This window comes from Parus major, chromosome 14 (genome assembly GCF_001522545.3).
Source record: "Parus major isolate Abel chromosome 14, Parus_major1.1, whole genome shotgun sequence".
NCBI classification, from domain to species: domain Eukaryota; kingdom Metazoa; phylum Chordata; class Aves; order Passeriformes; family Paridae; genus Parus; species Parus major.
The window spans coordinates 15,630,583-15,658,546 of record NC_031783.1 but is presented as its reverse complement, the minus strand read 5'-3'; the positions used below and the strand labels follow the sequence as shown (position 1 = coordinate 15,658,546).

Below are 27,964 nucleotides of genomic sequence, written 5' to 3'. Positions count from 1 at the left end.
GGGGACAGCGGAGGGACAGCCGGGGACAGCGGAGGGACAGCCGGGGGACAGCGGAGGGACAGCCGGGGACAGCCCGAGCGGCTGCGGCCCGGTCCCGCCGCGCACCCGGAAGCGCTCGGCAGCGCCGGGGCGGCCCCGGGGCGGTCCTGGGACGGTTCCGGTGCGATTCCAGAGCGGTTCCGGGGCGGTCCCAGAGCGGTTCCGGGGCGGTGTCCGGCCGAGAACCCAGCCCCTGGTGTCCGTGCCCAGCCCCGTCGCTGCCCGCAGCCCCCGGGCCTGTGGCGGCCCGGCCCGGGCCTGGCTCCGCTCCCGGTACCGGCGGCCTCGGCTGCCGCTGCACCTGGCCCACACTCCGGGAAAACGGGGGTGTCCCTGTGTCCCTGGACCAGGCTGGCACGGGAGCCGAATGCTGGTGTAGATTCGTGTTTTGTTTTTTAATTCAAGAAGGAGAGGGGAAATGGCGCAGGCAGCATCAGGAAAGAGCCCGCCGTGCTCTCCAGCGGCTCCGGGACCGCAGGCTCCTGTCGAGCACGCTCGGCTACACGGACGGGCTGTGGCACAAGCAGCCAGTTCCAGCTCCTCCCGCCGGGCACACAGGAGGAGGGAGGCGGCAGAGCCCCAGAAAAGCTGCCCTTACGGATTGCTGGCCAGCACTGCTGGTCCCCAGCCCTTCCCCAGCTGCAGCAGAGTCCGAGCCAGCTGCACTTCAGCTCCTGGCCCAGAGCTGCGCTTCTGGAAAGCCAGTCACCTCTCCCTCCTCACTGAAGGGCTGCACGCCCTGCCTGAACATCAGTCTGTACCTCAGGCGGATGCGGTCCTGGGAGAGAAAGAGAGAGAGAGAGAGGGGCACAGCATGGTTATAAACTCCTGGACTCCTTCACCCCTCACGGCCTTGCTGCAGTCAGTCACCTCTGAAAGGGGAAACACCAGCCTTCCAGAAGATCTGCACAGAAGGAAACCCTGCATCTTCCTAAGATGGACAAGAACAACTGAACAACCCTAACCCTAACCCTAACCCTGTGCATGCCACCCGTGGGCATGTTGGCAGTCCAGGCCTGGCCAGCCTACTCAGACAGAGTTCCTTACACCAGTTTTGGGTCTCATAATGCAACAGATCTGCCACCCATCACTTGTGCCTTGGGTGCCCTTGTGTTCCATCAGCTGCCAACACCTGCAGGGTGAGTGCCTGGAGCTGTCTCTGTGTGCACATAGTCCAGAACTGTGCAGGCCCCTGCAGCAACTGCCCACACAGTCCTTCAGAGCAGAAAAAACATCTTCCCAGCACAGCCCAGGCTGCCCTGTCTCTCCTCTGCATCTCCCCATTATTAAATTAAGACTCTCCCCATCTTTCACACAAACAGCCAGTGGGATCCCAGTGCCCACCAGCAGCACCTTGTGTGGGTTGGCGAGCAGCAGCACTTGTGACACCACTGCAGGCGGGAGGAGAGGGTTGAAGGCTGGCAGCTCAGAACCAGAGGCTGGTTGTAACTTTATTTGCATGGTCTGAAAGAGAAGACAAAAGAAACACTTTTTAGTCCCTGGTGGGAAAGGGCTGTGAGCAATGGAGCTGATTAACAGAGTCACTGTCATTCAGTGAAAAGCACAGCCTACAACTAAAGGCAGATATTCCTAAACAGCCAGTTCTGTGCTTCACATGCATGGGGAGCAAGAGCCCTACCCATGGGGCTGAAGCAGCAGCTCTGGAGCCCTCTCTGGCATAGCAAGGCCATGGATACACACTGTGAAACAGGCAGTGATGCCACAGGCACCACTGCACAACAGGTCCAGAGACAGGGAGCCAGAGTTTCCCCGTGAGCAAGGCAAACACTCAGTAAGAAATGGTGAACCTTCTCCTCAGGACATTTCTGAGCATCTCTGCTGCTTTGTCACAGGGTTCTCACCTTTGGGACTGCAGCCTGGAACACTATGTCCCTAATGGGGTGTGCTGAGGTGCTCAGCATGGACAGGACCATCACCAGCACGTCTGGGCGGCCGGGAGCAGGGTCTCTGGAGAAGTGGAGCATGGCCTTGAAACCATTCCTGTCATACACAGTCCGTGGACAGATAGTGCCTGCCAGAGACAAATTGAGACTCAGAATCAAAGCCTGGATTCCTCTCCCATCTGAGAGGGAACAGGAAAGATGGGATAAGGAATAGCAAAAAGGAAAATGCAGACAAACTTTTACTTCCTTTGGCAAACTCACAGAGCAAGTGGCACACAGCCCCTGATTTACATGTGCCTTCAAGACAGAGACAGGAATCTGAATGTCTGCATTTGGGATTTAGCAGCTCAGGTTTCACCAGTCCTTGAGAGAAGTCAGGTGTGGATCCAACAGAGATATGGTGGGAAAAGCAAAGTGCCTTTCTTAGTGCACACAAGATTTGGCTCCTTACCATCCACACCTGGCAAATTCAGACCTATCACCATCCAGCCCTTCCAAAATCTGCTAGGACCTTCACTTGAGACTGAAGGCAGATCAGGATGTCTGTGCAGCTGTGCTCTTCCAGCAGCAGTGAGAACCAAGGCTCTGTGGCCCCAGGCTGAGACCCCAGGGTGAAACCCAGGAAATGCTCTGGGGCCAGCTGCAGGGCTGGGCCACAGTGTGAAACCAAAAAGCAGAGGTGAAATGAAGAGCTCTGCTTTAGGAAGTGGGACAACTCCCACTCAAAAGTGTCTTTGAGGACTTTTAGTAGAACAACTGTTGGAAGATTGACTGAAGGTGCAAAGGACAGAGTTTAGAAGCACATTACAAAGATCAGCCAGGGCAGGAAACTCCAGCATAGGGAGGACAAGGACATTGTCATGCTGTGATCCCTGGCACCTACTCAAATTCTCAGGTACATCAAGCACATCACAGAACAGTCATTGCTTGTCTCCAGCCAACCCACACAGCATGAAGCTACTCTGGTTTCCTGCCCTGAAGAACTCATGGAAGAGCTCTAGTAAGCCTCCAGTAAGCAGAGCTGGGGCACAGAATTGCACTTACTTGGTGTAACTGAAATTAAAGGCACAAACAGGTTTTCTAGAGAAGCACCATAGGAAGCTGGATGCAAAGAGGCAGCAGGCTTCAGCTCGTAGCCTGGACTGAGGAGTGGAGAATCTGCCACTGAGTTATGTGGAAGATCTGGAAAGGGCAATTTCATTGGTGATAAATCCCTGGAAAGAAAAGCATGCAGAAAGCTTGTATTAATTGGGGATACTATAGGGAATATACTGTCTTCTGCTGTACTGCTGGGTCTGTCTGCATTCCAAATCTCTCCTCTCCTTTAGGTATAAAGAAACTACAGACTTACACTCTGAGCCCTTGAGGAATTAAAGAACTCTCTCATCTGTGGAAGACCTTTCTGTTTCAAAATTCATTAAGGCAGGTTTTGGTTCTGTTACTATGGTAAAACTTAGATTTAAGGCTTTGGAAGTCTGCTGTTCCTGTGCACAGCTTCTCTGGAGGCCTAGCCAGGCAGATTAAAGTAAATTCCAGCTCAAAGACATCACAGGAGGTTGGAAATCTTCAGTAAAATTTCTTGTATTATGGCAGACTGTATAAGTGCACTGTAATAGTCTCCTGCTCTGAAGATCTGTGGAGATTAATTTGATTTGTGAACTATTCCAAGCTTCCACCAAATGTCTGGGAACTACCTTGTCACAGTCTGGAGGAAGCTGAGGAAAGTACTTTTTTTTGAGTGACAGGTTATTATAAACAGGTCTGACTGTAAGGTTTTTTTTCTTTTAGCTCACCATCACCTTGTTATCAACCAATGGGATGTCTCCCCAAATTTCTGACCCTGGGAAGATCCAATGTGCAATTACACAAACTGCAATTAACAGGTGCACAGCTGCAGGAAAGAGCCAACATGGGCATGGATCACTTTCCATCACTAACCAGGGGCAGCTGAAAGGTTTTCCTAAACCTCCCTGCTGTAAAAAAATTCCTCAGCCCCCAAATCTGACTCTATTACCAAGAGTTTACTTACAAAGAGAATGTTTTGGTCCTGGGCAGTGGAGAGAGCTGTTGATCCAGGCTCTGGAATTCACTCTTCCCTGCACAGCCATCTTCCCGGCTCTCCTGTGGTCCCAGGGTTTGTACAGCACTTACACCTTCCCTAAATCCATTGTGTACAGCAGGCTGGAAAATATGGCCCTTCAGGTTCATGCTACATATCAGCAAAAATAAACCTTTTGCACTGCAAAGAGCTCTGTTCATCAAATACCCCTAACTAAAGCAGAAATACTTTGTAGATTTGGTTGCAATCTGCACCTGAGAGATTAACTGAGAGCACAAGGATTCCAGTTTCCCTTCAGAACCAAGTGGTACACCAAAAAGACTGCCAGGGAAAGGCAGACCAGGAATCATCTCTGATTTTTGTCCTTTATACCTTATGGACTGCAAAGTATCTGAGCCTCACTCACCTCTGCTAGGCCAAAATTGGGTGGTGGTTTCTGTATGGCAGGGGAGTTGCTGAGACCTAAGGAAGATACCAAAATGTCACAGACAATTTACAGAAAACAGGGTTTCCACAGGTTCTTCCTTTGCTAACACCACTAAAGACACTGCAACCCTGAAAACTTTCATCTGGAAGGCTCTGCTTTCTCTTGGGACTGACACTGAAGTCAAAGCTCTCCTACTAAACACCAGGAACCCCAGGAAGAAGGGTGACACTGAGCTGCAGCTACAGACCTAGGGACTGGAACTCGTCCTGGAGCAGGCAGCTGGAGGCTGTGGTGCCATGCTGGGAGCCTGAGGCTGTGTCTGCACAGGGCTCTGGGGGGGTCTGGGCCATGGGCTCCAGCTCACAGAAGTCGATCAGTGTGTAGCTCTTCATGCGCCGTGGGGCTGCTGGGGAACAGAGCCAGAGTCAGGCAGGAACCTCCGGAAAGGAACGGCACATCCTTGGCTACAGCTGTGCCTGAAAGGTGGAAAACTTTGGGAACGTTTTCTATCAACTACATGCAAGAGAAAACGATGGTTACATAATATTTCTTCCTGTGTTACAGCACTTTCTCCAGGGTTGTTTCCTGAGGAGCACTGCCCTCCCAAAGCCCGCTCCCCGCAGCTGCTGAGGGAACTGTGGGTGTTTCTCACCTGGTGCACGGGCAGAGCTGGCTGGAGCTGCTCCATCGCCGTTCTCCTGGCTGGCCACAGCCTGCCTGTACTGCCCCAGCACCCCTGAGAGCTTGTCACTGGCCTGCAGGACCTCAGCTGCCAAACCAGAGCAGAACAAAACACTCACTTCCAACGGGAAGGCCAGGCCAGTGCCACAGCACTCCCCAAAATGCTCCTGAGGCAGGGACAGTGCAGCTCAGGAGCAAAGGCCAGCGAAGCAGGCTGCCCTCAGCTCCCCACTCGCCTTTCATTCCATTTTGTACTCACAGCTGCTGATTCCAGGCCTCTCTCTCATTTACCAAGATCACTTTGAAATCTTATCCCATCTCTAAAGTTATTCCTAATTCCTGGCATCTCATGTGCACTTTCTTTTTCTCCACAAGTTTTCCCTGTGCACTCCAGTCTGTAATCCAGCACTCAGAGCCGTGGCACCCGTGGGTACAAAAGGAAGGTGTGAGGTGCAGCTGAGCCCACAGGGTTGCTGTTCAGGATGTCTGTTCAGCATCCATTGCTTCAGATGGATTTCCAAGGCACATGTTCAGGAATGAAGTGACAATTGTGGAATTCAAAGGTTCTGCTCTTATCAAATTAACTCTACTCTAGCTGAAACCAGGACACTTTCCTTGGTATTACAAGGAATTCAAAATATATTCCTCTTTTTGTGTTTATACACAAGGAAAACTTCAGTCTCTGGAGGGAAAAGGCCTCAAAAGCCTTCAGTTCTCTGAAAGAAACTCAGAAAACCACCTCAGCTGAAGAAGCAGATTCACCATTTAACTTTGGGCTCCAAGAGAAAATTAACAGCTTCCTCAGAGTTGAGCAGGAGGAGACAGAATGCCAGGTCCCTGGGCATGGTTTCACGGTGAGAGTGGAGAGCTTTGCCCACAGGAGCACCCCAGTCCCAGCCTGTCCCAGCTGCCAGCAGCACGAGCACAGGGCTGGCTCTTACCTAGAGCCTCCTGGTCAGGCAGTGCCTCGCTGGCCAGGCGGAACAGCAGCGCCCTGAGCCTCTGACAGCGCTGCAGCAGAGCCTGGGGAGGAAACATTGCACTGCTCAGGACCAGGCACACTCACACTTCGGCCTCTGCAGTCACCTGCCAGTGATGCCCCCTCTAGAAGAGGGAGGAAAAAGAGCATTTATGCAGGAAAAAGAACATTTACCTGTAGGGTCTCCTGGTCAGCTGGGGATAATTCATGTTTCCTGTAGTTCTCCAGTAACTCCTCCACACGTTGGACAGTCTCAGAAACCTCACTGATGGTGTTCACTCTCTGGGACACCTGAGCTGACTTTTCTTGTTCCTGTGATGAGAAATGAAAGAAAGGCAGATGGTGACTTGGCTGGAGCACTCTGGCTCACACTGTGAGCAGGCACAAAGCAGCACAGGTGGGAACGTGCCCCCAGCTGCCCCAGCAGGGCACCCTGGCCGTGAGCTGTGGGATATGGAATACAGCTCACCACAGGCACGAGCACGACTTCAAAACCTGAGCTGGGAGTTGGTGGCTTCTGCCACAGAGCAACACACTCAAAATGACCACAGGATTAAACCAAATCTCCTCTGTAAGCAGAAAAGTGGGATGGTCCTGCAGGTGGAACATGCAAACACACAGGCCAGATGTGCACATACACTGCTTGCAGGAAAGGGGCAGTTTTGTACAGAAGTGACTTTTTTCCACCTGGGAACTGAGTTTATTTGTGGAAATTTCTGACCACTACTGCAGCACTACTGCCAAGGTCCCACTGACATGGAAGAGTCCTGCTGTATGCACATTCACATATTCCCTCTTCCTGATAACGGCACATTTTAGGGAAACAAAACAAAACGATCCCATGCTGTAATCTCAGAATAACTTGGAAAGACTGAACATGGCCCCTTCACTGGGGCTGCCGTACAGAGGGTCTCCTGTCAAAAACTGAGTAGCCAAGTTCCCTCCCTGGCTGCACGAGGCTTCTCCTGGCAGTTCCCACCTCTTTAACCACGCTCTGGATCAGGAGGTTGGCTGCCTGCAGGTCCTCGGGGTGGCTGCTCTTCAGGAGCCTGGCCAGGAGCTGTCAGGGCAGAGATGGGACAGCAGTGAGCAGCAGCCCCTGAGCCCTGTGCACACCTCCCACACCACAGACACCTCCTGCAGAACCTTCCCATAATGCTGGAAATGCTTCAGCTCCTGTCCCATAACCCAGTCCAGGTTACATTGCTGCCTGCAGGCACTGGTGCTCAGGATTAGGAACTCGGGCTCTGCAGGACTTCTGTAAGACCTGGAGAACCCTCCCTTGGGGAAGTGTCATGGAAACTGATGTTTTCCTGTTAAAAAGTTTCACTTTTTACTAAGGAAATATTTCTGACAAAGCCTCAGTTTCTCTCAGTAGAGAACTCAAGAGAATTCTCCAGTTGTTGCACTGCAGGAAGGATCAGCATTATTCTGAGACAGTCTGTCTGAAACAGCAGAAGTCACAAAATATTACTGAATCTCTTTTATCATCACTACAAAACAAAGGGTGGGGCATGAAGACTCTAAGGTTTACCTTGGACTTCTCTTCATCTGTGTCAAAAATAGAATTCTGAGGTCTTGGAGAAGGGGGAGGTAAAATTTTATCTTCTGGCAGTTTGGGATCTTCTTTTACAATCCCTGGAACAGGTAACAGCAGTTGTTCAAGCTGCTGAAACCTCGATGCTCAACAGTGCATGAGGTTTTGCACAATTTTCACATTAAAATATCACTGAGGACTACTAAATATAATGTATTGGATGAAAAATCCATCCCAGGATCCCTCTGAACTCATCTCTCATAACCCTGGGAGAGTGTTCCAGGGCAAAGATCACTTTCTGAGCCTGTCCTGTACTTTTTCCCTGCACACAGTGTGAACTGAGGCCTCCAGAGTGGTCTGAGCTGTGCCTCAGGAAGGCTGCTCTTTGGAAAATCCCTTGAAACAGTTCCATGCATCCTTCAGAACTCAGCCAGCCTGGGACCTTTGTCCCTTTTCCTTACACACAAGATGTTATGAAAAAGCTGAGTCACAAGCTGAGGGGGCAGATATCTGTGGGGGAAACCATGGGCTTGGGAGGCTAAAAAGGAAACTGAAATAACAGAACTGAACCTTGTTTCTTCAGCATCTGATAAGCATCCTGGATTTTGACTTCCTGAGGAAACCAGACTGTCCAACTGAATATCACTTCTGTGACCCTCGACTTGACTTTTTCTGAAGACCAGATTCCATAGTACTGAAAACAAGACAGTAAAGAAAGACAAAAAAAAGCTGAAATCCAAAGAATTGGTGCCAGACCTGGCACAGGGATCCAGCCCCAAGGAGTTCATGTGCAGACACCAAGGATGAAATGGGTTCCTGTGAGTTTATTCACAGTGCTGTCAGCTGTGTGTCTTTGGGCTAGGAAACACAAGAAATGCTATAGAGAGTGTGAGACTCACACACATGTTTGTAACAATCAAAATTAAACCACTTCAAACTTCCCTGGTCAATTACTGAATCCAAAACCCAACGTGGATTATTTTAGTGAAAACAGTTTTGTGCTTGACTTTAAACAGTCCCCTTAACTGCTGTAATGCACTCACACCACTGGCCTCAGCCAGCCCCAGCCCCAGGAAAACTGAACAAAACCAGAAACAACAGTTACTGTCTTTTATCAGCATCTGGGTGTTTTCTCCAATTTCTCTTTATCTCCTATGAGCACTCCTTTCGTTATAAAAACACAAAGCTCCCCAAGACCAGGCATTTCAAACTCCTTAAATGATACCTGTCCTCTCAGAGCAGGAAGCAGAATTGTCCTCAGTGATATATGCTTTAAAGTCTATGGTTTCACTGAAATCCTGTTAGCAAGGCTGAGACTGAGACAAGGAGTTTCGTTCTTCAGTTGAGCATTTCTCTGAAATCAGCTTTTTGCAGCTCTGCCCCTGGGCTGATGCAATGGAAAATGAAACATGCACCAGCAGTAAATGTGTGCAGGATCCAGCAGAAAGGGAAATCCATGGATGTGGGGCTGAGAGGGTGTTCCAGGCAGGCCCAGGCCCACCCCAGCAAAGAGGAGCATGGCCAGAGGATCCCACTGCCTCTGATAAAGCAGAGCTGCATTTCTTATCCCTATTTTATTCTTATCTAACTACCATCACCTACCTTTGGGGAGAGCACTTTAATCAGCTCATTCAGAAACCTGAATTTTGCCATTTCACTGTGAAATCTGTCACCACAGTTGTTCACACAGGTCTCCAGCACCTGCAGAAAACAAAATGTTCCCAACAGGAACTGGACACACAAGGCTTGGGGAGCTTTCAGAAACTTCATCATTATATTACTGTATCTAAGAGCTTTCTGACAGGGCATTCACCAACACAAGAGAAAGTCATGCAGCAAGAATGTGTTTTATTCCTTCATCCAGCCTTCCTAAGCAGCACATTAAGACCACCTGCTCTGTTCTACCCATCAGGAACAACTTTTGAGCTGTTGCCAGTGTGGTGAGACACAGCTCACGCAGGCAGAGCTGCAGAGCAGTGAAACACCTCAGCAGAGCAACGTGGGGAGGAACAGCAGCAATTACTGCCTGCACTGTGCCCTGGTTTCTGTATTCCTCCTGCAAGGGGAAGTTAAAAGGGAGAGGAGTCCAAGAGAAAGACATTGACATCTAAGAGAAAAGGAAGAGAGACCTATCCTGTCTGCTCTGCTGTTGTACCTGCCAGACTGTTTCCAAGTGAGTGCTTTGTGTGTGGGTGGAAGTACTCACTGTGAGAGCGTGGAGAGCTTCCTGCTCCTGAGGGGACTGGATTTTGTGTGCCAGCAGCCTCAGCGCAAACAGGGGGCTGGGGAGGAGCAAAGCAAGTCACACCATGCACAAATTCCCAGGAAAAACAAATGCTGCTGGCTTTGGTGTGCACAGAAGAGCAGCTGCTGGATTCCCAACGGGACAGACCCCCTTCCTGGGGCACAGTGCTGGCCATGCACACCCAGGGGGTGAACTGTGACCCCAGAGCTGCCCTCCAGCCCTGCCCAGGGGCTGTCCTGGGAGAGAGAGCAGCAGGGACAGCCTGGGGGATGACCCTGAGCAGACACCACAGGAACTGGCTCTCTACAGCTGCAGGAGCTTCCAGGACAGCCAGGGCAGCCTGTGCCAGCTCCTGGGCACCAGCTGGGTGCCAGACTATGAGCTCTGAACTCAGAGATGATCAATAAGGTTTGACAGGCCATTTGCATTAATCAGTCCCTGCTACTTCCCAGGGAACCCAGCCTGTCAGCTGGAAGGTGAGGAAATCTCAGTAGAAATCCTCCACCTGTCTGGAAGGAAAAGCTGAGGCTGAGCTCTCTGGGGGCTTCCCTGCAGAACCCCACAGCAGGAATCCTTGGCCAGGCTCCTGAGGGCATGGCCAGCAGGACCTGCTGCTGGTGGGCTCCAGCAATTGATGCCAGAGCCCATTCCCAGACATCACCCTCCATCACACTGGCATGCACCTCTTCCCAGCTCATATTTCCAACTCATTTCTGCTCCTGGGAGCAGCAGAGCCTCGTGAATCCCCTCAGCTCCGTGTCCAGCTCCCCTCACCACAGCCCCAGGCCCATTCCCACACAGCCTGGGTGAACACAAAGAGCTGTGTGTCTGCCTTACCCCTCTGTGCCAGCGTTCACCTGCTCGCAGAACCGCTGGATGCATTCCCAGTTTTCCTCGGAGACACTCGGGTCAGTGGCCTCATCTTACAGAGGGAGAAAAACAAGAGAGGAAGGAGGAAAGCCCGGGCTCAGTGTGAGCGAGTGCTCAGAGCAGGAAACAGCTCAGACCTCGCTGGTGCCACTGCTCCAGAGCTTTTCGTAGCAGAAAGGGGAGATCCAGGACGAGCAGGAAACAGCTGTTACTAAAATTGCCTAAAAATATAGTCCTGAGCACACACTTAAAGTCAAGCACAGCCCAACAACAGCAGATGCTGCTTTTAGCAGAAGAAACTTAAAAACCATTTACAGGCAGCTCTTCCGGGACCACTGCAAAACTTGTGGTGGACCACAGGCAGTTCACACTTTTGCACAGCTAAATTAAGGAAAAAGCCTTTGTTGGCTGTGTCCACTCCCCAGTCTCAGCCAGCTCAGGCAGCTTTGGGGGCCGAGGATGGGCAGGACAGATGGGAAAAGGACAGACACAGCAAGAGAGCACCCACATCCCTCTGCAAGGGTTCCATGGGGGCAGTGAGCCCTTCCCTAGGGAGGAGAAGCTGCTCCAGTGCCCACCCAGTTTGGGAGAGGCAGCGGAGGCAGCAGCCCAGCCAGCCCCAGTGCCCAGCCCCAGTGCCCAGCCCCAGTGCCCAGCCCCAGTGCCCAGCCCCACTCACTGAGCCAGCGCTGCAGCTGCCCGGGGCCAGCCATGGGCTCTGTCCCTCGGCCGGGCAGGGAGCAGCTCAGCCAGCCCCTGTGCCGAGTGTTCCTGCTGTGGAACTGCTCACTGCTCAGCACTACACCCACCAACACCCCTCCGAGCTCCTCCCCTCGCCGGCGCGCAGAGGATTGGTGACAACACAGCCTAAGTCACCACAGTAATTTAATAATTAAAAGGGCATCAGACAAAAGAGGAAAAAACATCCCAATCTCCTGATCAGGGGTATTTTTGGCAGAACCACATGTGTGACACTGTACACAGGGAGGAAACCCCCTCTGAGCAGCTCACTCAGCCTGGGAGGGCACCACGGCAGCCAAGAGGGTAACAGCTATAGCATATATCTGTTTATATATATACATATATATCTATAAATACCCCCACTGTATTTACTGGGGAACTGTACTGTGTAGCTGTAGGTACCCTGACTGTGAGGCCCTCTCCAAAAAGGATCTGATCTGCTGCTGTCAGAAGTTCAGTGGCTTCCTGTCCACATGGTCTCAATTGAAGTGCTGATACACGTCTTTTTCTCCCACCCAGCAAACCAGGCTCCTTGCACGAGGCAACAGCAGGGCAGAGTTCAATCTGGACTTGGTTCCTCTCCCAGGTGCAGTGGGCTGTGCTTGGTGCAGGTTGGTACAGACGTGGGACCAGCACAGATGCCTAAAGCCCAGCTGCTCAGAGATGATCACACAGGTGCCACCTGCACCGTCCAAGCGCGTGGCCTGGCAGCGTCACCGACGTCCCTGTCAGCTGGACAGTGCTCTGTGTATCCGGCCACACACCTCCTCAGCTCCCAGAGTCACCATCATCTCAGCAACACTCGGGCCGTGCTGCAAACAGAGGGAGTCACTGAACACACGGGAACTCCCCGGCACGTCTGTGATCACAGAGACTGCAGCGACCGAGCGCCTCGCTCTGCATCGCTGCCACACTGACAGGGAGTCACAGAGCTCAAACAAAGCCTTGGGGGGTCTCTCCTGAAGGCAAATGCCAGCCCTGGTCAGAGGGACCCGAAGGATTAGCACCAGAGCTGAGCCAGGACTAGGCTTTGGAGAACTTTTGCAAAACTTGGGTTTGAGCTCTGTGAAAGCACATTGCACATAATCCCAGAACTGTTCATTTTACCTGGCGCCCGCTGAGCACCAGGCGCAGGAGCTGCATCATGCTGCTGTACTTGGTCTCTCTGGTTTGCTTCTGGAGACTTCTCAGGTCTTTGTTCAGCTCCTCCACAGTCAAGGCAGCTCCCTGCCTTGTCATGAGCCTTTAGGGAAGAAGGTGTCCTTACACTCTGGGGACATGAAAAGCACAGGATTCCTACCTCTCACCCCTGCCCTGTGCCAGGGCACTCCCTCTGCTCGCCAGAAGCAGAGCTCATTCAAAAGAGCAAGTTTAAACTACGAAATGATGCCATTATCTGTGGAAAACCACAGAAAAAGCAGGAATTCTGATTGTTTCAATTTTCAGAGATGAGGAGCCATTGCTGCCAATACTCAGCTCAGGCAGCAGCACACTTACCCTAGGACTAGTTTTCCTATTTCATCTACTTCTGCAGAAATTGTCTGTAGCTGCTGCCGGGACACTGAGGGCCTGACCCACAGGTAAGAGTAATCACTCGACACCAGGTTCTTCAGGAAGCTTATGTGACCCTGGGGAAAGAGAGCAAGGCTGGCAGGGCAGAGGGCTGAGCTGTGGAGGATGGTGGCACGGTGCTCTGCCACTACTCATACTTTTCTCAGCAGGAGGACTCGCTCCACATATTCATTTTCCAGAACATCTGGATCCACTTGCTGATCCCCATAGACGAGCTCCACCAGCCCCTGCAGCTCCCTAACGAGCTTCTGGCGCAGCCCTTGGTTCTCAATGTGACGGGTGAGGTGAACCCTGTAACAGAGAAAAGACCTGCTTTTGGATTGCTCTGGGTTACATCAAATCACCCCAAGCACATTGCACAGAAATCACAGAATATTCTGGCTTGGAAGAGACCCACGAGGATCATCAAGTTCATCTCTTAAGGGAAGAGCCCATCTGGGGACTGAACCCATGACTTTGGCAGTCTTAGCACCATGCTCTGACCCACTGAGTTAAAGCTGTGGGACTGTTAGAAAAGCAACACTAAACCACAGTCAGACACTCTACAAAGGAGCATTTAGCTCTGGTGCCCCACAGGGAACTGATGATGAGGCCACTCTTAGCAGCACAACACCCTAGCAGCACAAGTGCTGCAGAAGAATGTTCTGGAAGTGCTAAATCTTTTTAGGTATTATTTTCTTAGGTTATAAACTTAAGATCCTCCCAGCTACATCCACCCTCTGCCTAGATGTTCAGTGTAGCCAAGCCCAGTGTCCAAGCACAGAATGGGAGAGGAGGCAGGAACGGTGTGAGCAGAAACTTGTTTCCTCTTAGCACAGCCCAACAGCTGCTGCACCAGGACCGTGCTTGATCCAACAAACAAAACCTCCAGCCAAAGCCAAGTGCTAGAAACAAATTCTCACTGACGTGGTGCTTACAACATTTTAAAGCTACCACTAATTTTTTACCTGTTGAATTCTGGGAGCGCTTCAAGGTCCAGGAAAGCAGAATGGGTTGTAATTCTGCCTACTTCGAACTGGGAGATCAGCTCCTCCAAAGTCCTCCCCATCTGCTTCTCTGCAACACAACCCAGAGGGAATCCCAGGGCTCAGTGCTCCTGCACAGAACCATGGTGCTGCTCACACCTCGGGCACGGGGCTGGGCTGGCAGCACGCTGCACAAAGATGACACAGGACAGCCACCTGTGCAGTGCCAGCAGCAGCAGGGACGTCCCCCAGCAGGCAGGAGGGAACTGGCAGCAGGCACACACAGGATGCTGCCCTCTCCCCAGGAGCCTGCTCTGCTGGTGAGGCTCAGGGAACTGGGACACTCTGCCTGGCTCTGTCACCTGCCTCAGCAGAACACCTCCCCCTCCATCAGACAAAGAGATGTCACATCCCAGGAGGCTGCACTGCCCTGGGAAGATTTCATTCCCAAGCACAGTTCCCAGTACACAAGCTAATTTGTGATCCCCACACAGCAAGAACCACAGAAGGAGACACCGATTCAACTCCTCGTGGTCCATCAGGTTAAAGGTGTCAGACAACACTTATTAACCACATTATTATTAATTATTAACCGCAGAATGCAAGTTTTCCCAAGACTTCACAGACAGTTTCTCAGCCTTGAAGTGAGGGTTTTCCCAAGGGAGAACCCATTAAGCACCTGACTCAATTTTAACAGCTGCACAGCAGCAGAAAGACTTCCACCATTCCAGCTCCTTCCACAGGAGTGCTGCAGAAGGTCTGGTGGCACCTCAGTGACCCACTGTCACCGGTGACACCCGTTCCCTGACCCCTCCAAACACTGACAAAGGTCTCAGCTATTAAAATAAACCCAGCACATGCCACAAAGTCAGCATGAAGTGACCTGGCAGGCAGGAGCCCGTGGTGTTACCTGTGAACCCCGAGCCGCAGTTGGTGACAATGTCCAGCAGTGCCTCTGGCAGGAAGCCATCCCGAGCAAAGTGCTCCAGGAAGATGTCCCCCTGCCTCTTGGACAGCTTGCCACCGTCCTTGTTCAGCAGCAGTGGGAGGTGGCCAAACTGAGGGGGCTCCCAGCCAAAGGCTTTGTAGAGCAGCAGGTGCTTGGAGGTTGAAGCCAGCCACTCGGTGCCGCGCAGGACGTGGGTGATGCCCATGTAGTGGTCATCCACCACATTTGCCAGGTGGTACGTGGGGAAGCCGTCCCCCTTGAGAATCACGGGGTCACCTTCCACCTCTGCCACCTCGTGCTTGCTCCAGCCATAGACCAGGTCCTGGAAGGGTTCCACCCCCTTCTCCAGGCGGAAGCGGATGACGAAGTCAAGGCCCTGTGACAGCTTCTGGGCCACTTCCGTGGGCGTCAGGTGCCGGCACCGATTGTCGTATCTTTGGGAGGTGAGAACGAAGGTTCTGCTCAACACAGCCCAGCAACATCAGCCATTTTTCCACTCCCAAAACTCCGAGCAGACACCTGAACGTTAGCTGTAAGCTGCCCACTACGTGTCCAGTCAAACACCTCATGTCTGGAGGGCGATACGGTTCCCTCTCCACGGCACCAGGGCGCTGCTGCCCCGGGGCCGCGCAGGGAGCAGGACAGGACACAGGACGTACCGCGGGGTCTGCTGGCTGCGCACGGCGTCCCTGCGCAGCAGCTCCAGGCGCTGCGGGCTGCAGAAGCAGCGGTAGGCAGCCCCGCTGGCCAGCAGCGCTGCACCAGCCCGCCCGTACAGCTCCAGCCTCAGCGACTGCACGTAGGGCCCGGCGGGGCCGCCGCGCCCGGGGCTCTCGTCCGGGGGAATACCTGGAACATCGGCACGGTGAACGGCTGGGCTGCCACAACAACCCAAAGGCAGAGCCAAACCCACCCTCCAGCTGAGTACTGTTAGCCTCTGAAAGAAAGGTAAGGTTCCAGTAGGTGAAAAATGAAAAACGTTTCTGAATACCTGCCCAGTCCAACATATCTTCTATTCCTTCTGCAGCTCCAGGCACCACGCGATTCTGATCTGTATCCTCCACTCTTAAAATAAACGTCCCTTTGTGTTTTTTGGCAAAGATGTAATTGTACAAAGCGGTCCTAAGGCCACCTAAATGAAGAAAACCTGTAATTGTGGGGAAAACAGAGGAGACGGTCACAAAGAAGGCCCAGGAAAGAGTTCTAAACATGAGCTGGAAGGGCGCTGGATGCTGCCTGCGACGGCAGCGCCACCGAGGCTGGAGCTGCACCACACCAACACAGCTCCGGGGGCACTGGCTAAGAACATACTTGTGGATGACCACCCCCAGGAACACAGTACACTTCAGAGGTCCTGAAGTGACCTGGAAATCCCTTATAAGCTAGCACATGGCAGGAACAGCACTGCCACGGGACACCAACAGTGACCCCGCAAGACAGGGAATGCATGGGGACACGCTGGGAGGGCGAGCCCGGCAGCTCCGGCAGGAGCACCCCGGGAAGCCAGCAGTGTCTCCCGAGTCCGAATTGATGTTTTCGAACCCAAAGCCCCGCCCTGCCGCAGCGGAGCCCCGGGGGTGGCAGGGGCGGGGCTGCCGAGGGGTCGTTTACCTGTGGGGCTGGGCCCGAACCGGACCCGAGGCCCCTGCTCGGAGCCAGATCCCGGTGCCGGTCCCGATCCCGGTGCCGGTCCCGATCCCGATCCCGGTCCCGGTCCCGCCGCGCAGCGCAGCACGCGCAGAGCTCGCGCCATCCCGCCACGCGCCCACGTGGCCGCAGCGCCGCTTCCGCCCGGCTCCGGCAGCCAATCCCCGCGCGCGCCGCCGCCGGGGGCGGGGCTCCACTTAAAGGCGCCGCCACCAGCTTAGTCCTGTCGTGCGAGAGGACCGCGGCCGCCGTCAGGCGCCCGGCATAGCGGGGGAGTTCCGGTTCCCGGAGCGCTGAGTGGAGGGTCCGGCGCCCCTCCCGTCTCCCGGCGCGGAGCGGCCGGTGCCGCGGGGGTGCGATCTGGGGGGCCCTCTCGTTGAGCGGCGGGCGGGGGCGACTACGGGAGCCGGCGCGGCCCAGCGGTGGCGGCGGCGGCGTTTCCCGGCGTGCCCCGCGGCGGATTGTACACAATCATCATGGCTGCCGCCGCCGCCACCGATGGTACGAGCGCGGCCGGGAGCCCGCGGTGCCCGGAGCCGGCGGTGCCCGGAGCCCGCGGTGCCCGGAGCCGGCGGTGCCCGGAGCCCGCGGTGCTGGGGCGGTCCGGGAGGCGCCAGCGTGGGGAGCCGGCCCCGGACACGCTGCGGGCGGGCTCCGGGGCTGGAGAGGGGCTGGGCCGGGGCAGCGTCCCGTGGGCCGGGATCTTCCTGTCCGCTCCCCACAGGTGCCGAGGAGCCGGGCATGGAGGCGGAGGCGCAGGAGCTGCCGTTGGGCTGCGGCGGAGGGGCCGGCGTGCCGGCGGCGGGGAGGTCTCCGGAGGGTGAGCAGCGCCCGGAGCCCCCGCAGGCGTCTGTCAGCAACGGCGGCGACGAGGACAGCGGGAGGGAGCTGGTGGAGCTGAAGGTGATCTGGAACAAGAACAAGTACGACGTGAAGTTCTGCCTGGACAGCACGGGAGCCGAGCTGAAGCAGAAGATCCACTCGCTCACAGGTCTGTCGGGATCGCCGCCGCCTCCCCCGCGCCTCCCTCGCCGCCGGCTCCTAATCGCTGTGCTTGTCTCTAGGCCTCCCGCCGGCCATGCAGAAAGTTATGTTCAAGGGACTTCTGCCAGAGGAGAAAACATTGCGAGAAATCAAAGTAACAAATGGAGCAAAGATAATGGTTGTGGGCTCTACTATCAACGATGTGTTAGCAGTAAATACACCCAAAGAAGCTGCTCAACAGGAGGTCAAAGCTGAGGAAAACAAGAAGGAGCCACTTTGCAGACAAAAGGTAATTAATGTCTCAATAACTGCTGGTGCGGGGGAGCAGTAGGATTTGTATGGTTCTCCTGCAGGCACTTCTGGGTCCTGTTCCTCCTGAGATCAGGTTGGGGGTTCATTTCTGACAGCTCAGTGTTGGAATGACTCTGGGCAGTGGAGTAGCAGAGTTCAGTCCAGCAGGGACACTGCTTGTGGTGCCAGGCACAGCAAAGCATTTTGATTTAGAAATGGAAACGTTTGATGGATGTTAATGCAAACCCAGCCCAGTTTAACTCTCTCTAAAACCTAACTCGTTTTTACTGGCACAAAAGAATTTGACTTCCAAAAACTGCTTAAAACTAACACCAAGAGAGCAGTTCCTTCAGCTGTCCCAGCCCCTCCAAGGGATGTGGGTGTTGAATTCTCCTCTCACTTCTTGTAGCACAGTGCAGTGAGACTGGCTTGATGGTCCTGCAGTGTGGGGGGCTGATGAGGGCTTGCCAGCTCAAGGTATTACCAGCCCTGTACTTTCCTCAAAATAAACTTGGTTAAAATTAAGTAGTGTCTCCATGCAGCATGCTGATGGTTTTCTGTGCTTTATCATGGTTCACACTCAGGGTAGGTGCCATCATTTCTTAAAGTGCTCAGCCAGGTACAAGCTGTGAGTGTGGGTTTGAAATGAGCAGTGCTCTGATCTGTTCTGGTTTGGTGCTGGGTTGTTCTGCCCGATGTGAGGGTTTCTGCCACTCAATGGGTCTAACACTGGTGTTTATAGATATGTATTTATGTGTGTGTATATTTGAGAAGGCTGTTATCCTTGGCATCATGTTGGAGTTACATACATTTTGATAATTTCTCGAGAGATCTTAGAAAGTGCACAATTAAGTTTGAAAGTAACTGATGCCCATGTGAGAAGTGCCTGTGAACAGCCCTCAGCTGTCACTCAGTGCCATTGGGATGTGTTCAGGGGGCAGCTGGACATACACAGCAAAGCTTCATAATGTGCCTGTGAATTTAATTTCTGTTTTTATGTTGTAGCAACACAGAAAAGTGTTGGATAAAGGAAAACCTGACGATGTGATGCCTTCTGTCAAAGGTGTGCAGGTGCGTAAGGTCATGGACACTCAGAGAAGAGAAGAGACTTCTCTGTGGTTTGGGACTGGTTCAGTCATTCTTTGCTGTCCTAGCAGAAAGCTGGCAGGAATGATGGTCCTTATGCTTAAAAAGTTGAGAGCATGTAGCTTTTGTGCCCCAGCCCTGCCTGTGACCGGCTGTGTCTCGTTGCAGGAGCGGCTGCCCACGGTGCCGCTGTCCGGCATGTACAACAAGTCAGGGGGAAAAGTCAGACTGACCTTCAAACTCGAGCAAGACCAGCTGTGGATTGGTACAAAAGGTGAGCACCTCTCAATGTCAGGGATGAACAACTGCTGATTGGGCTGTGACTGAACTCTGTGTGACCTAGAAAAGCTTCTCCTCTGACTAAATTGTGTTTAGGGAGTGATGCTGGTATTGCAGCACTTCAGAAAACTGTTTCCTTTTGTCATGTGCCATTTTCCTAGGTCAGTGAGTAGTACTTGATCCTGCATGTGGGTTCCTGAAAAGCTGGAGTTCAGTGCTGTCAGCAGACAAATGGTCCAATGTGCTGTTCCTGGCTCCAAATGTGAATTATAGTATTGGGCATTTCTGGCATTTCTCAAAGTACTCCATAAGCAGCATGGGTTTGATGCCAGCAGTACACAGGGGCCCAATGGCTTATCCAGGACTTGGAAAGAAAACTCAGAACTGGGATAGAAACTGGGAATGTTGGCATCTCTGGCACTCTCTGTCTTTCCAGCTGAAATTCTGTGGGTGTCTTGTCTCAGTAATGCACAACTGTGGTGCTGTGCAGAGGGGTTGGTTTGCAGTTGTGAGTGGTGCCAGGAGGAGCTGGGAATGACATGGGGATAATGTGGCTTGCTGAGGATGTCTGTGTCCTGGTTTTGGCTGGGACAGAGTTAGTTTTCTTCCCAGGAGCTGTTTTGGGTTTGGGATGGGAGCAATGCTGATAACTGTGGATGTTTTGATTGTTGCTGTGCAGTGCTTCCTCAGTCAAGGACTGTTTGGTGTCTCAGACTCTGCCTGTGAGGAGGCATGCAAGGAGATGGGAGGGACAGCCAGGACAGCTGACCAGAGCTGGCCAAAGGAATATTTCCCACCATAAAGCATCATGTCCAGTGTGAACTGGGGGCAGTAGGCTGGGAGGGACTGGTCACTGAAAGGGGGGACAGGCTGGACACTGAGTTAGGTTTAGTGCTGCTCTCCACTGGGCATCACTGGTTTCTCTGGAGTTTCTTTTTTTTTATTTTTTTACTACTATTATTACCATTAGCAGCAGTAGTATATTTTATTTGTTTCAGTTACCAAACTGTTCTTAGCTCATGCGTTTTTTACTTTTTTTCCCTGGTTCTCCTCCCCATCCCAGCATGGCAGGGGGAGTGAGTGGTGCTTAATTTCTGTATGGTGGTGCTTAATTTCTGGCTGGAGCTAAACAGGACACCAGGATCCCCCCATGGGCCAGGGAAGCTGTGCTCCTTCAGTTTGACTGGGGTGGGCAGGATACAGTGATGAGCAAGAGGGATGGAAGTTCTTGCTCACTGTCCCAGTAAAGCAGCCTAACTGGGTGGTTGTACTGCCTCCAGCTGCTACAGTAGTTCCAAAGTAAGCAGAAATCTCAAAAGTTCTTGATCCTTTCTTTGTAGGACAGGCATGACTGTGAAGATTTTTTTCTGGCTTTAAAATCTCTAATGGTGTCAGATACAGTGATTTCTGTCCTGGGTGAAGTGATGGAGCAAGGCATTGGGGGTGTTGTGAACTCTAGGTTTGGCAGGCAGATTTTTCTGTTACTGATCCAGAACCCAGGTTCTAAATCCATGCTTATATTTAGGTGATTAATCTCTTCCATCACCCCCAGGTGAGTTTTCAAGTACAGGGTTTCTGAGGTGTTCTACATGGTGTTGCTTAAGCTGTGAATTTGGTTCTTCTTGTAGTCATGTGTTTCCTGTAACCTGTTTCCCTTCTTTCCCGAGTTAGCAGCAGCTTGCTGCCTCTAGGCAATGGCTGTAATTACTGGCTGTTACTGGGAAAAGCTCCTTCCTACTCTGAAAAGCCCATGACAGAGGCCAGCAGGGAAGGGCTGGAGTAATCACATCTGGGTGTTCACACAGCTTCTCACTTGCTGGCCCTGGTTCTTACCCCCAGCCCTGCAGCCTCCCTGGGCCTCACAGGGGTTTCTGCAGGTGTTTGCACAAACAAAAAAGTCTAAAGTTTGGTACAGGCAGCCTCAGTTGCACAGAGGCATGGATAATGGGATTTGTCTGATGCTGGGGTGCTCAGAGCAGAAAAAATTGGTTTGGGGGATGCTAAACAAGGGCAAAGTGGGGTTTTAGCTCATGAATGAAGTCACAGGTCTGAACAGGTAGTTCAGAGTGAGCTCAGTTAGAGGCAGAGAATATCTTTCCTTATGTCACTGATTTCATCTCCCTGTGTGCTTTCTGTAGGTAGGTTTGAGGCTTTTTGGATCACAAATTAAATAGATCTATCTCAAGAAGTCAGAGTTCAGTTTCTCCTTTGTGCAGTGTTTTGGGTATTCTCTGTCTTGTGTCCAAGAAGGCAATTTTTGGCTGATGCTGGATGCTTGAACTGAAAGGCAGGACCTTGGAATTAAGTCTTCAGAAAGGAGTGAGGACAGAGCTGACAGGAAAACTCTGCCCTGGACCATGTCACTCTTGTCATTGCCTCTGGCAGGCTGATGTTACTCTGCCGTGGAATTGTAATCTTTTGGGGGCTTCAGTTTCTCTTATTTGTTTCTTTCCCTATTTTCTCTTCCATATTCCCTTCCCTGTGCTTCTCTGCACACTGCCTCAGGGTAAAGCCTGGCCTAAGCTTTCAGAGTTAGGTCAGCATATCTTTGCCAGCTTTAGACTTGCTGTTGAGAGTTGAGTGTAATTCTTGGTAGTCAGTCCTGAATATTCTCATACCTGGACTAGATTCCATAGGATGAGAATTCCTGCTGCTCCAAGGAGAGTTTCTTTTGGGAAAACATGAAGTGAAGCCTGGGATTTCCCATCCCTTAGTCCAGGCCCAAATACTGAACACAGAAATACTTCATGTGATGCAGGGGAACTGTGTGATCCAGTTTTGGATTCCTTCTCACTGCTGAGGAGCCAGCTGTGGGTGTGTGTGGGGTGTGGTGCTGCAGCCACCACGTCCTGGGCAGCAGGTATCCAAAACTCACCTGGAGGGGAGACTGTTGACCTGAGGAGATTTTGGCATTAGTGGAGGTGGTGTATGAAATGAATATGAAATACTGCTTCCCCGCATGTCAGAAATAATACTTTGATCAATTTTAATGTAGAGAGAACAGAAAAGTTACCCATGGGGTCCATTAAAAATGTGGTGAGTGAACCTATTGAAGGCCATGAGGATTATCACATGATGGTGAGTAACGGCTCTACTTTAATAATATTCATCTAATTCCTTCATGCACACTGCTGAGGCTGCAGGCTGGAGGTGGATGGTGCTTCCAGCCTTGTGGAGATGAGGACATGGGCTCCTCTCACACTGTCAGTATTTTGGGTCCACATTGAATATCTGCAGCTGTGTGAAAGTCCAGGCTGGTTTTACATGAAGTGCTTAAACATTATTTTGTATCTTCTGGCTGTGACGGTGTTAAAGCAGTAAACATACAACACAGCTCATGATTTCTTAATGGTAGTGGTATTTTTTGATATCTGGTTTAATTTCTAGATTCTGTGGTATTTGTATGAACAACAGGCCTTGGTGAAGGTTAAGGAAAAAAGGATTTGATGCTGTCTTATCTTTTCACACCTGTAATTTTCTGAACAACTCACATGGGGTCTAGCAGGGTTATATTTCAGAAGAGAACTGTGCTAATGTACTGAAATTTTGGCTCTTTATTTTAATCCATGGGTTTTTATTAAGATCCTGCTTTTCAAAGTACAGTAACTAACTTTTGATGTTGAAGTAGTTTCTTTCCTATAAGAAGTCTGTTTCCTTCTTTAGGGGGAGGAAAGGGAAATGTTTTTCCTTAAAGCCATGGCCTGCAGGAAGCTGCTGCTCTAATCTCTGTCCCAGTATTTGATTGTCAATCATCCATGTGAGAAGAGGTCCTCTTCAGCACATGTTGCAATAAACTTACCCCACAGCAAGGGTGGAGGCTCTGGCAGGCCCTGGTGCCCCTCTCCTGGGCATAGGAGAGAAGTTGAGAATAGTACATTATGTCTAAATATAAAAGCCTATGACTATAAAAGCATGGTCATTGTCTTGTTTAGTTCCTGTTTGGCTTCTCAGCTCTGTCATTTCTTCAAAAACTCTGAGTTATGCTTCAGGTTGTCTACCAGAATAATTTCCTCATGTTCTTGAAACTGGCCAGGAGTTTTGGTTTTTGCTGTGGTGGTGTAAAAGGGAAGAGCTCATGGCTTTGTCAGTGCTCTGCAGCTCTTGTTCTCTGCCGTGCTGCTTTAATTGCCCACCAAAGAGTGTGGTGTGCCCCAAGTGCTGCAGGGAGCAGCAAGTGGGACAGGCTGGTCTGGTTTGGCAGTGGATGAGCTGTGCCTGTCCACTGGGACCAGCTCTTTGTTCCCAAGTGTAAATGTTGTCATTTTTAATTGCAGGCATTTCAGCTGGGCCCAACAGAAGCATCTTACTACTGGGTCTATTGGGTCCCAACTCAGTATGTCGATGCAATCAAAGACACGGTGCTGGGGAAGTGGCAGTATTTTTGAAAGCACGCTCACCTCTGGCACAGGAAAATGACACAAATCTAAGGACACTGCTGGGAGAGGCCTCCAACATCCCTGGATGTGACAGTCCTGGAACTTATTATTAAAACATGCTAAACGAGGCATGGATGGAAGCCAGAGGTGATGTTCTTTCACCATTAGTTTACTTTTAACTTAAAGATTTCACCATCCCTTTTCTGCAGTCAGCTTCAACCATATTTAAAGCAAATACAATGGAAATCAATAAACCTTAATTCACAAAATATCGTGTGTAATACACTTAAATCTGCTGAGAGTTGATCTTCCAGTTTAGTTTTCAGAAGAAAATATTACAATGTATTATTGAGGATTTTTTACATGGTTTGAACAAAACCGAATATTTTCATAATCTCTCAGTTATCAGCATTAGACTTAGTTTAGTTTCTTGGTTGTGACTGGGACTTTGAGGAGCAGATTTTTAGGAATAAACTGTAGCAGTGCGCAGCGGCGCTGTTCGGTGAAGCCATATCCTGCTGGCCCTCATGGCAGCTTCCACTCCTTGGTAGCAGAACTAATTCTTTGTTTTAACCCAAAGATGCCCTGCTTGTTTGGGATTTTTCCTGGTCTTTCCCGACTCTGGCAGCTCCAGGTTGGTGTGTGTGGGGTGTTGGGAGCAGGTGAATTCTGCGTGTTCAGTCACAGCAGGTGCCCTGGTGCTGCCAGCTGCTCCCTCTCGTGCCCGGCCAGTGCTTCACCTCCTGCCCTGGGCTGCTGCAGCTGGGGAGCGTTTTCTTGCTCGTGCATGTTGCAGCCCAGGATCATTCTGCAGCCCCTGTGCTGGCACTGAGCTGTTGGACTGGAAACACCGCTGTGCTGCCTGCTGTGAGCAGGGGACACAGTGACATGGACATGGATGGGAACACCGGAACGCTGCCTGGTGGGAGCGGGGTGACACAGACCTCCCAAAGCAGGGGAGCCACAGAGCCTTTCCTGCCCTCTTTGGGGTGGGGGCAGTAAGGGAGAGAGAAGCTGAGATGCTGCTTTGGATTCTTAATAGCAGTCTTCTGTGAGCTGGATTTGAAAATTCATAGCAATCTTGACTTCAGTGAATCGTACTTTAGATTAACCATCCAGCAAGTGATGTTTTGAAATGTAAACCACCTTCCAGCTTTCCTCCTGTTCCAGTTGACAAGAAGCCCTCACAGCTCATTCTGTCAGAAGGAACGTGCTGTGCCGTGGGCTGTGATGCTCTGTGTGTCATCCCAGCTATCCATGTGCCATTTCTCTCAGGTGCTGTGAACGGAGCCCTCAGCCCTGACAGGTGCAAAGCCCAAAGCTTTGTGCAGCCAGACTGGAGCAGCTCACACATCCTGCTCTGCATCAGTGCTGGGGCTCCGTGCTGCTCCGTGCCAGTAGCTCAGACTCATGCAGGAACAGCCTTTTAGGAGCAGCTAATCTGAATATGCTCCATGTCCACTCTTCCCTCTCCTTGAGGGAAGAGCCCAGTTGAAGCATAGCAGGTGCAAATTCCCAAATTAGTATTTATTTTATTTTACTTAAGAGACTGGAAAACACATTGGCTTTCTGGTAGGTGTTGAGGTCACAGATTTCCCTGTAGCCTCTAGATAACAGTTTCAGTTTCTATTTTCTGTTAGCCACACAATATGAGTTTTAAAGGTGTTTCATATCCTACATAGAAACTAGTGATGTGCTTGTTACTCTTGTAGCTTGAGGTATTTCCTTTCTGTGTGCAAGCCAGCAGCAGTGTGTCCTGACATGCGTGGCTGGGGCCAGAAGAGCCGTGGCAGCTCCCTTGGCAGTCCCTTGGAGCAGTGGGGACACAGAGGAGCTGGCCTGACTTTACTGGTGGCAATGTCATGGATGAAATGCAGCCATCACACTTGTGATTTCCTACTTGTCAGTCCTGGTGTTAAGGCTTAGATTAATTTGTTGCCTGGTGGAAGGCGTGGGCACTACAGGATAAAGCAAAGGGGTGACACTGGCTCTTTCTGTCACCTGGGACACGTTGGCACTTGCTGGTCCTGTGATGATCAGCTGCCATTTGTTCCTCGACGTTCTCAGACCTCTCTGTGCATCTGTTCATGTTTCCTTTCCTGTTCCTTCACCCCTTTGCTCCTGGGGAGGGCAGGGGCCCGAGTTCCAGCTCCTGCCCAGCTCCTGTGGCTTCTGTGCAGGACGCAGTGACCGGGTGAGTAACTCTGGGGCGATGGGGACAGGCACTGACCACTGCTGGGGCACAGGGCAGTGTCACACTCCGTGCCAGAGGGGCACAGCTGCTCTCTCCTGGGCCAGGTACAGCCCAGCAGCTCCAGAGAGACTCAGCACAAACCCCTTGGTTACATACAAAGCAATTTTAAACATGAAGAAAATACTGTACACTAAGAAGATGTGATCTTGTTTAGGTCCTTCCTTGCAGGTTGGATTTGATTAGAAAAATGAAATTGTCTCACTTTTTTGTTCTATGTGCACAATTTGAATTAAAATACAGGAAAGTGGCTTATAAATGCTTTAGTTGGTGTTTGTTGGCTCAATATCCCAGGCTTCTTGGGACCTCTTTGAAATTAATATTGTAGTTGAAATTAGGAGCACTGCCTTTAAGATCCTTTCTCTTTGGGAATGATGTGGAGTTTTTTTATGTTCTGGCATACACCAGTTTTTCCAAGGCAGCTACTGACATTAAGAAACACTCCCTTTTTAGTGGGATAGTGCCACAGTTGGGTCACAGCCATTGCCTGCCTCTCTTTTGGCTGTGGATTTTGTTCTCTGGTCACTGTGACCATCCCAGACAGCCTCAGCATAACCAGTGTTCCCAGGGAGGAGTTTGGTCCTCAATGAGACACAAAATGTGAGTGAAGTGTGAGAACACTCAGCATTTGGGGCTTGTGATAAAGATGATTCTGAGATCTGACATATATTCTGTGAGAGGTTACCAGTAAGAGCTGCACAGATGTGGATTTCAGTTAAATTACAGTTTAACAGGGTGCTCTCAGTAGCCACTGCTTCCTGCTGTGTAGGTGTGATGTCCTGGGAGCATCCTGGGGTGCTGCTCCACCTGAGGCTGCACTGAGTGCTTTCTGGGGTTGCTAATTGCAGATTAAAGTATTCATGAGACAAATGCAGGTCCCTGCAGGACACAGCTGGTGTTTGCTGTTGGCTGCTCCCAGAGCCCAGGCAGTGTCCCCTCCTTGGGACTCTTCCTGTCAATCCCCAGCTCCCTGCCTTGTTCCTGACACTGAGTATCACAGCTCAGCGGTGTGCCATCCCTTCCCCCTCTCTGTGCCCAGCACTGCAGGTTTCTCCTCCTTGTCCCAAGTTCAGTATTCTTTCCTCTGTCTGTGTAAGCAGTCCCAGGATCACTGCTTTGTTGGGAATGCAGAAGTGTTGCTCAGCCTGGTTGGGGTTTCAGCAAAGACTGTCTTGCATGAAGAGCTCGTGTTACTCACATGGTTTCATACAAAGTTTAAAGTAAATTATTAATTTCCATTAATGACATTGGTGAGGAATGTGTAACTCCAGTCTGGATGTTCTAGTGATGGAAGAGAGTGATCTGGATTCAAAGGGGATCACAAGCTGTCACCACCACCACACTGCTGGTGCCCACTGCTCCATGCTCTAAGGGCCAAAGAGGAACAATTCGTGCTGCTGTCTGCCCAGGTGCCTCGCTGGGGTGTGCTCTGCACCCCCTGCCCCACAGCACAGTCCTGACCCGGGCACAGCGCTCCTGCTCCCATCCTTGCAGGCCTTCTTTCCAGAATTCCCTTCCTTCACTTCCTTTGTAACTTGGTTCCTCCGGGGGCACCGTTTTCACCCTCAGTTCTGTCCAGCAGCCTCTTGTTTTGTTAGTGAATGTCCTTGTCACCGGAGGGAGCAGGGGACCAGGAGAGCCGTAGCAAGTCTTGTATCAAACGTGGCCATTTTACCTTCTAGCCAAGGATTCGCTTTGGTAGCTCATGGAAGTTCACTCTGTCTTATCCATACTCAAAGCAATTAATTCTTTGGTTTTATATTAAAAATAAAAAAAAAAAAACTTAGATATTTGTGTCCACTGCAGATTTATTTTAAATGGATTATGTGAGTACCATGTATTATGGTATTTTTAAATAATCTATTGCCTATTTTGGGGGGAGGGAGATGACAAATATTTAGTCTTAGATTTGCACTGCTGGATTTTTTTAAGTGTAACCTTGACTGGTTATCCTGGTGTTTTATTCTGTAAAATTAGTCTTACGAATTAAAGTTTGATAATTAAGTAGTTCTGTGTTTGAGTGTTTCAATATTATGTATGTACCAAGCTACTTCCTCCTGCATGAACAGCTGTGACAAAAGG

General features: G+C 51.2%; 3 protein-coding genes across 8 annotated transcripts; 1 reads left to right on the top strand and 2 right to left on the bottom strand.

Annotated features, from left to right (window-relative positions):
• Positions 1-407: 407 nt before the first annotated feature.
• Positions 408-11,552, bottom strand: GGA2 (golgi associated, gamma adaptin ear containing, ARF binding protein 2). Of its 5 annotated transcripts, none has more exons than XM_015642953.2 (18): positions 11,421-11,552; positions 10,709-10,793; positions 9,833-9,908; positions 9,229-9,327; positions 8,197-8,320; positions 7,624-7,727; positions 7,069-7,149; positions 6,264-6,401; positions 6,052-6,133; positions 5,082-5,198; positions 4,677-4,835; positions 4,409-4,464; positions 3,973-4,124; positions 2,988-3,157; positions 2,205-2,306; positions 1,902-2,071; positions 1,393-1,503; positions 408-817 (listed from the first exon to the last, which is right to left on the bottom strand). In XM_015642953.2, the coding sequence occupies exons 1-18, from the start codon at positions 11,452-11,454 to the stop codon at positions 707-709; spliced, it is 1,971 nt and encodes a 656-aa protein (XP_015498439.1). In that variant the 5' UTR covers positions 11,455-11,552; the 3' UTR covers positions 408-706. The 5 variants fall into 5 exon arrangements, with proteins under 5 accessions (XP_015498439.1, XP_033373921.1, XP_015498441.1 ...); XM_033518030.1 differs by having other exon boundaries at positions 4,677-4,832; XM_015642955.2 differs by lacking the exon at positions 2,205-2,306.
• A 56-nt stretch (positions 11,553-11,608) lies between these two features.
• On the bottom strand, positions 11,609-16,928 carry EARS2 (glutamyl-tRNA synthetase 2, mitochondrial). The gene is made up of 9 exons (XM_015642960.3): positions 16,580-16,928; positions 15,960-16,115; positions 15,628-15,817; positions 14,930-15,402; positions 14,002-14,110; positions 13,192-13,345; positions 12,980-13,110; positions 12,590-12,725; positions 11,609-12,294 (listed from the first exon to the last, which is right to left on the bottom strand). Exons 1-9 carry the CDS (start codon positions 16,719-16,721, stop codon positions 12,211-12,213), a joined length of 1,575 nt encoding a protein of 524 aa, XP_015498446.1. The 5' UTR covers positions 16,722-16,928; the 3' UTR covers positions 11,609-12,210.
• A 79-nt stretch (positions 16,929-17,007) lies between these two features.
• Positions 17,008-27,889, top strand: UBFD1 (ubiquitin family domain containing 1). Of its 2 annotated transcripts, XM_015642961.3 has the most exons (7): positions 17,008-17,116; positions 17,340-17,606; positions 17,680-17,888; positions 18,896-18,961; positions 19,145-19,250; positions 22,251-22,333; positions 23,530-23,902. In XM_015642961.3, the coding sequence occupies exons 1-7, from the start codon at positions 17,092-17,094 to the stop codon at positions 23,638-23,640; spliced, it is 867 nt and encodes a 288-aa protein (XP_015498447.1). In that variant the 5' UTR covers positions 17,008-17,091; the 3' UTR covers positions 23,641-23,902. The 2 variants fall into 2 exon arrangements, with proteins under 2 accessions (XP_015498447.1, XP_033373924.1); XM_033518033.1 differs by lacking the exon at positions 22,251-22,333 and having other exon boundaries at positions 23,530-27,889.
• The last annotated feature ends 75 nt before the right edge of the window (positions 27,890-27,964 follow it).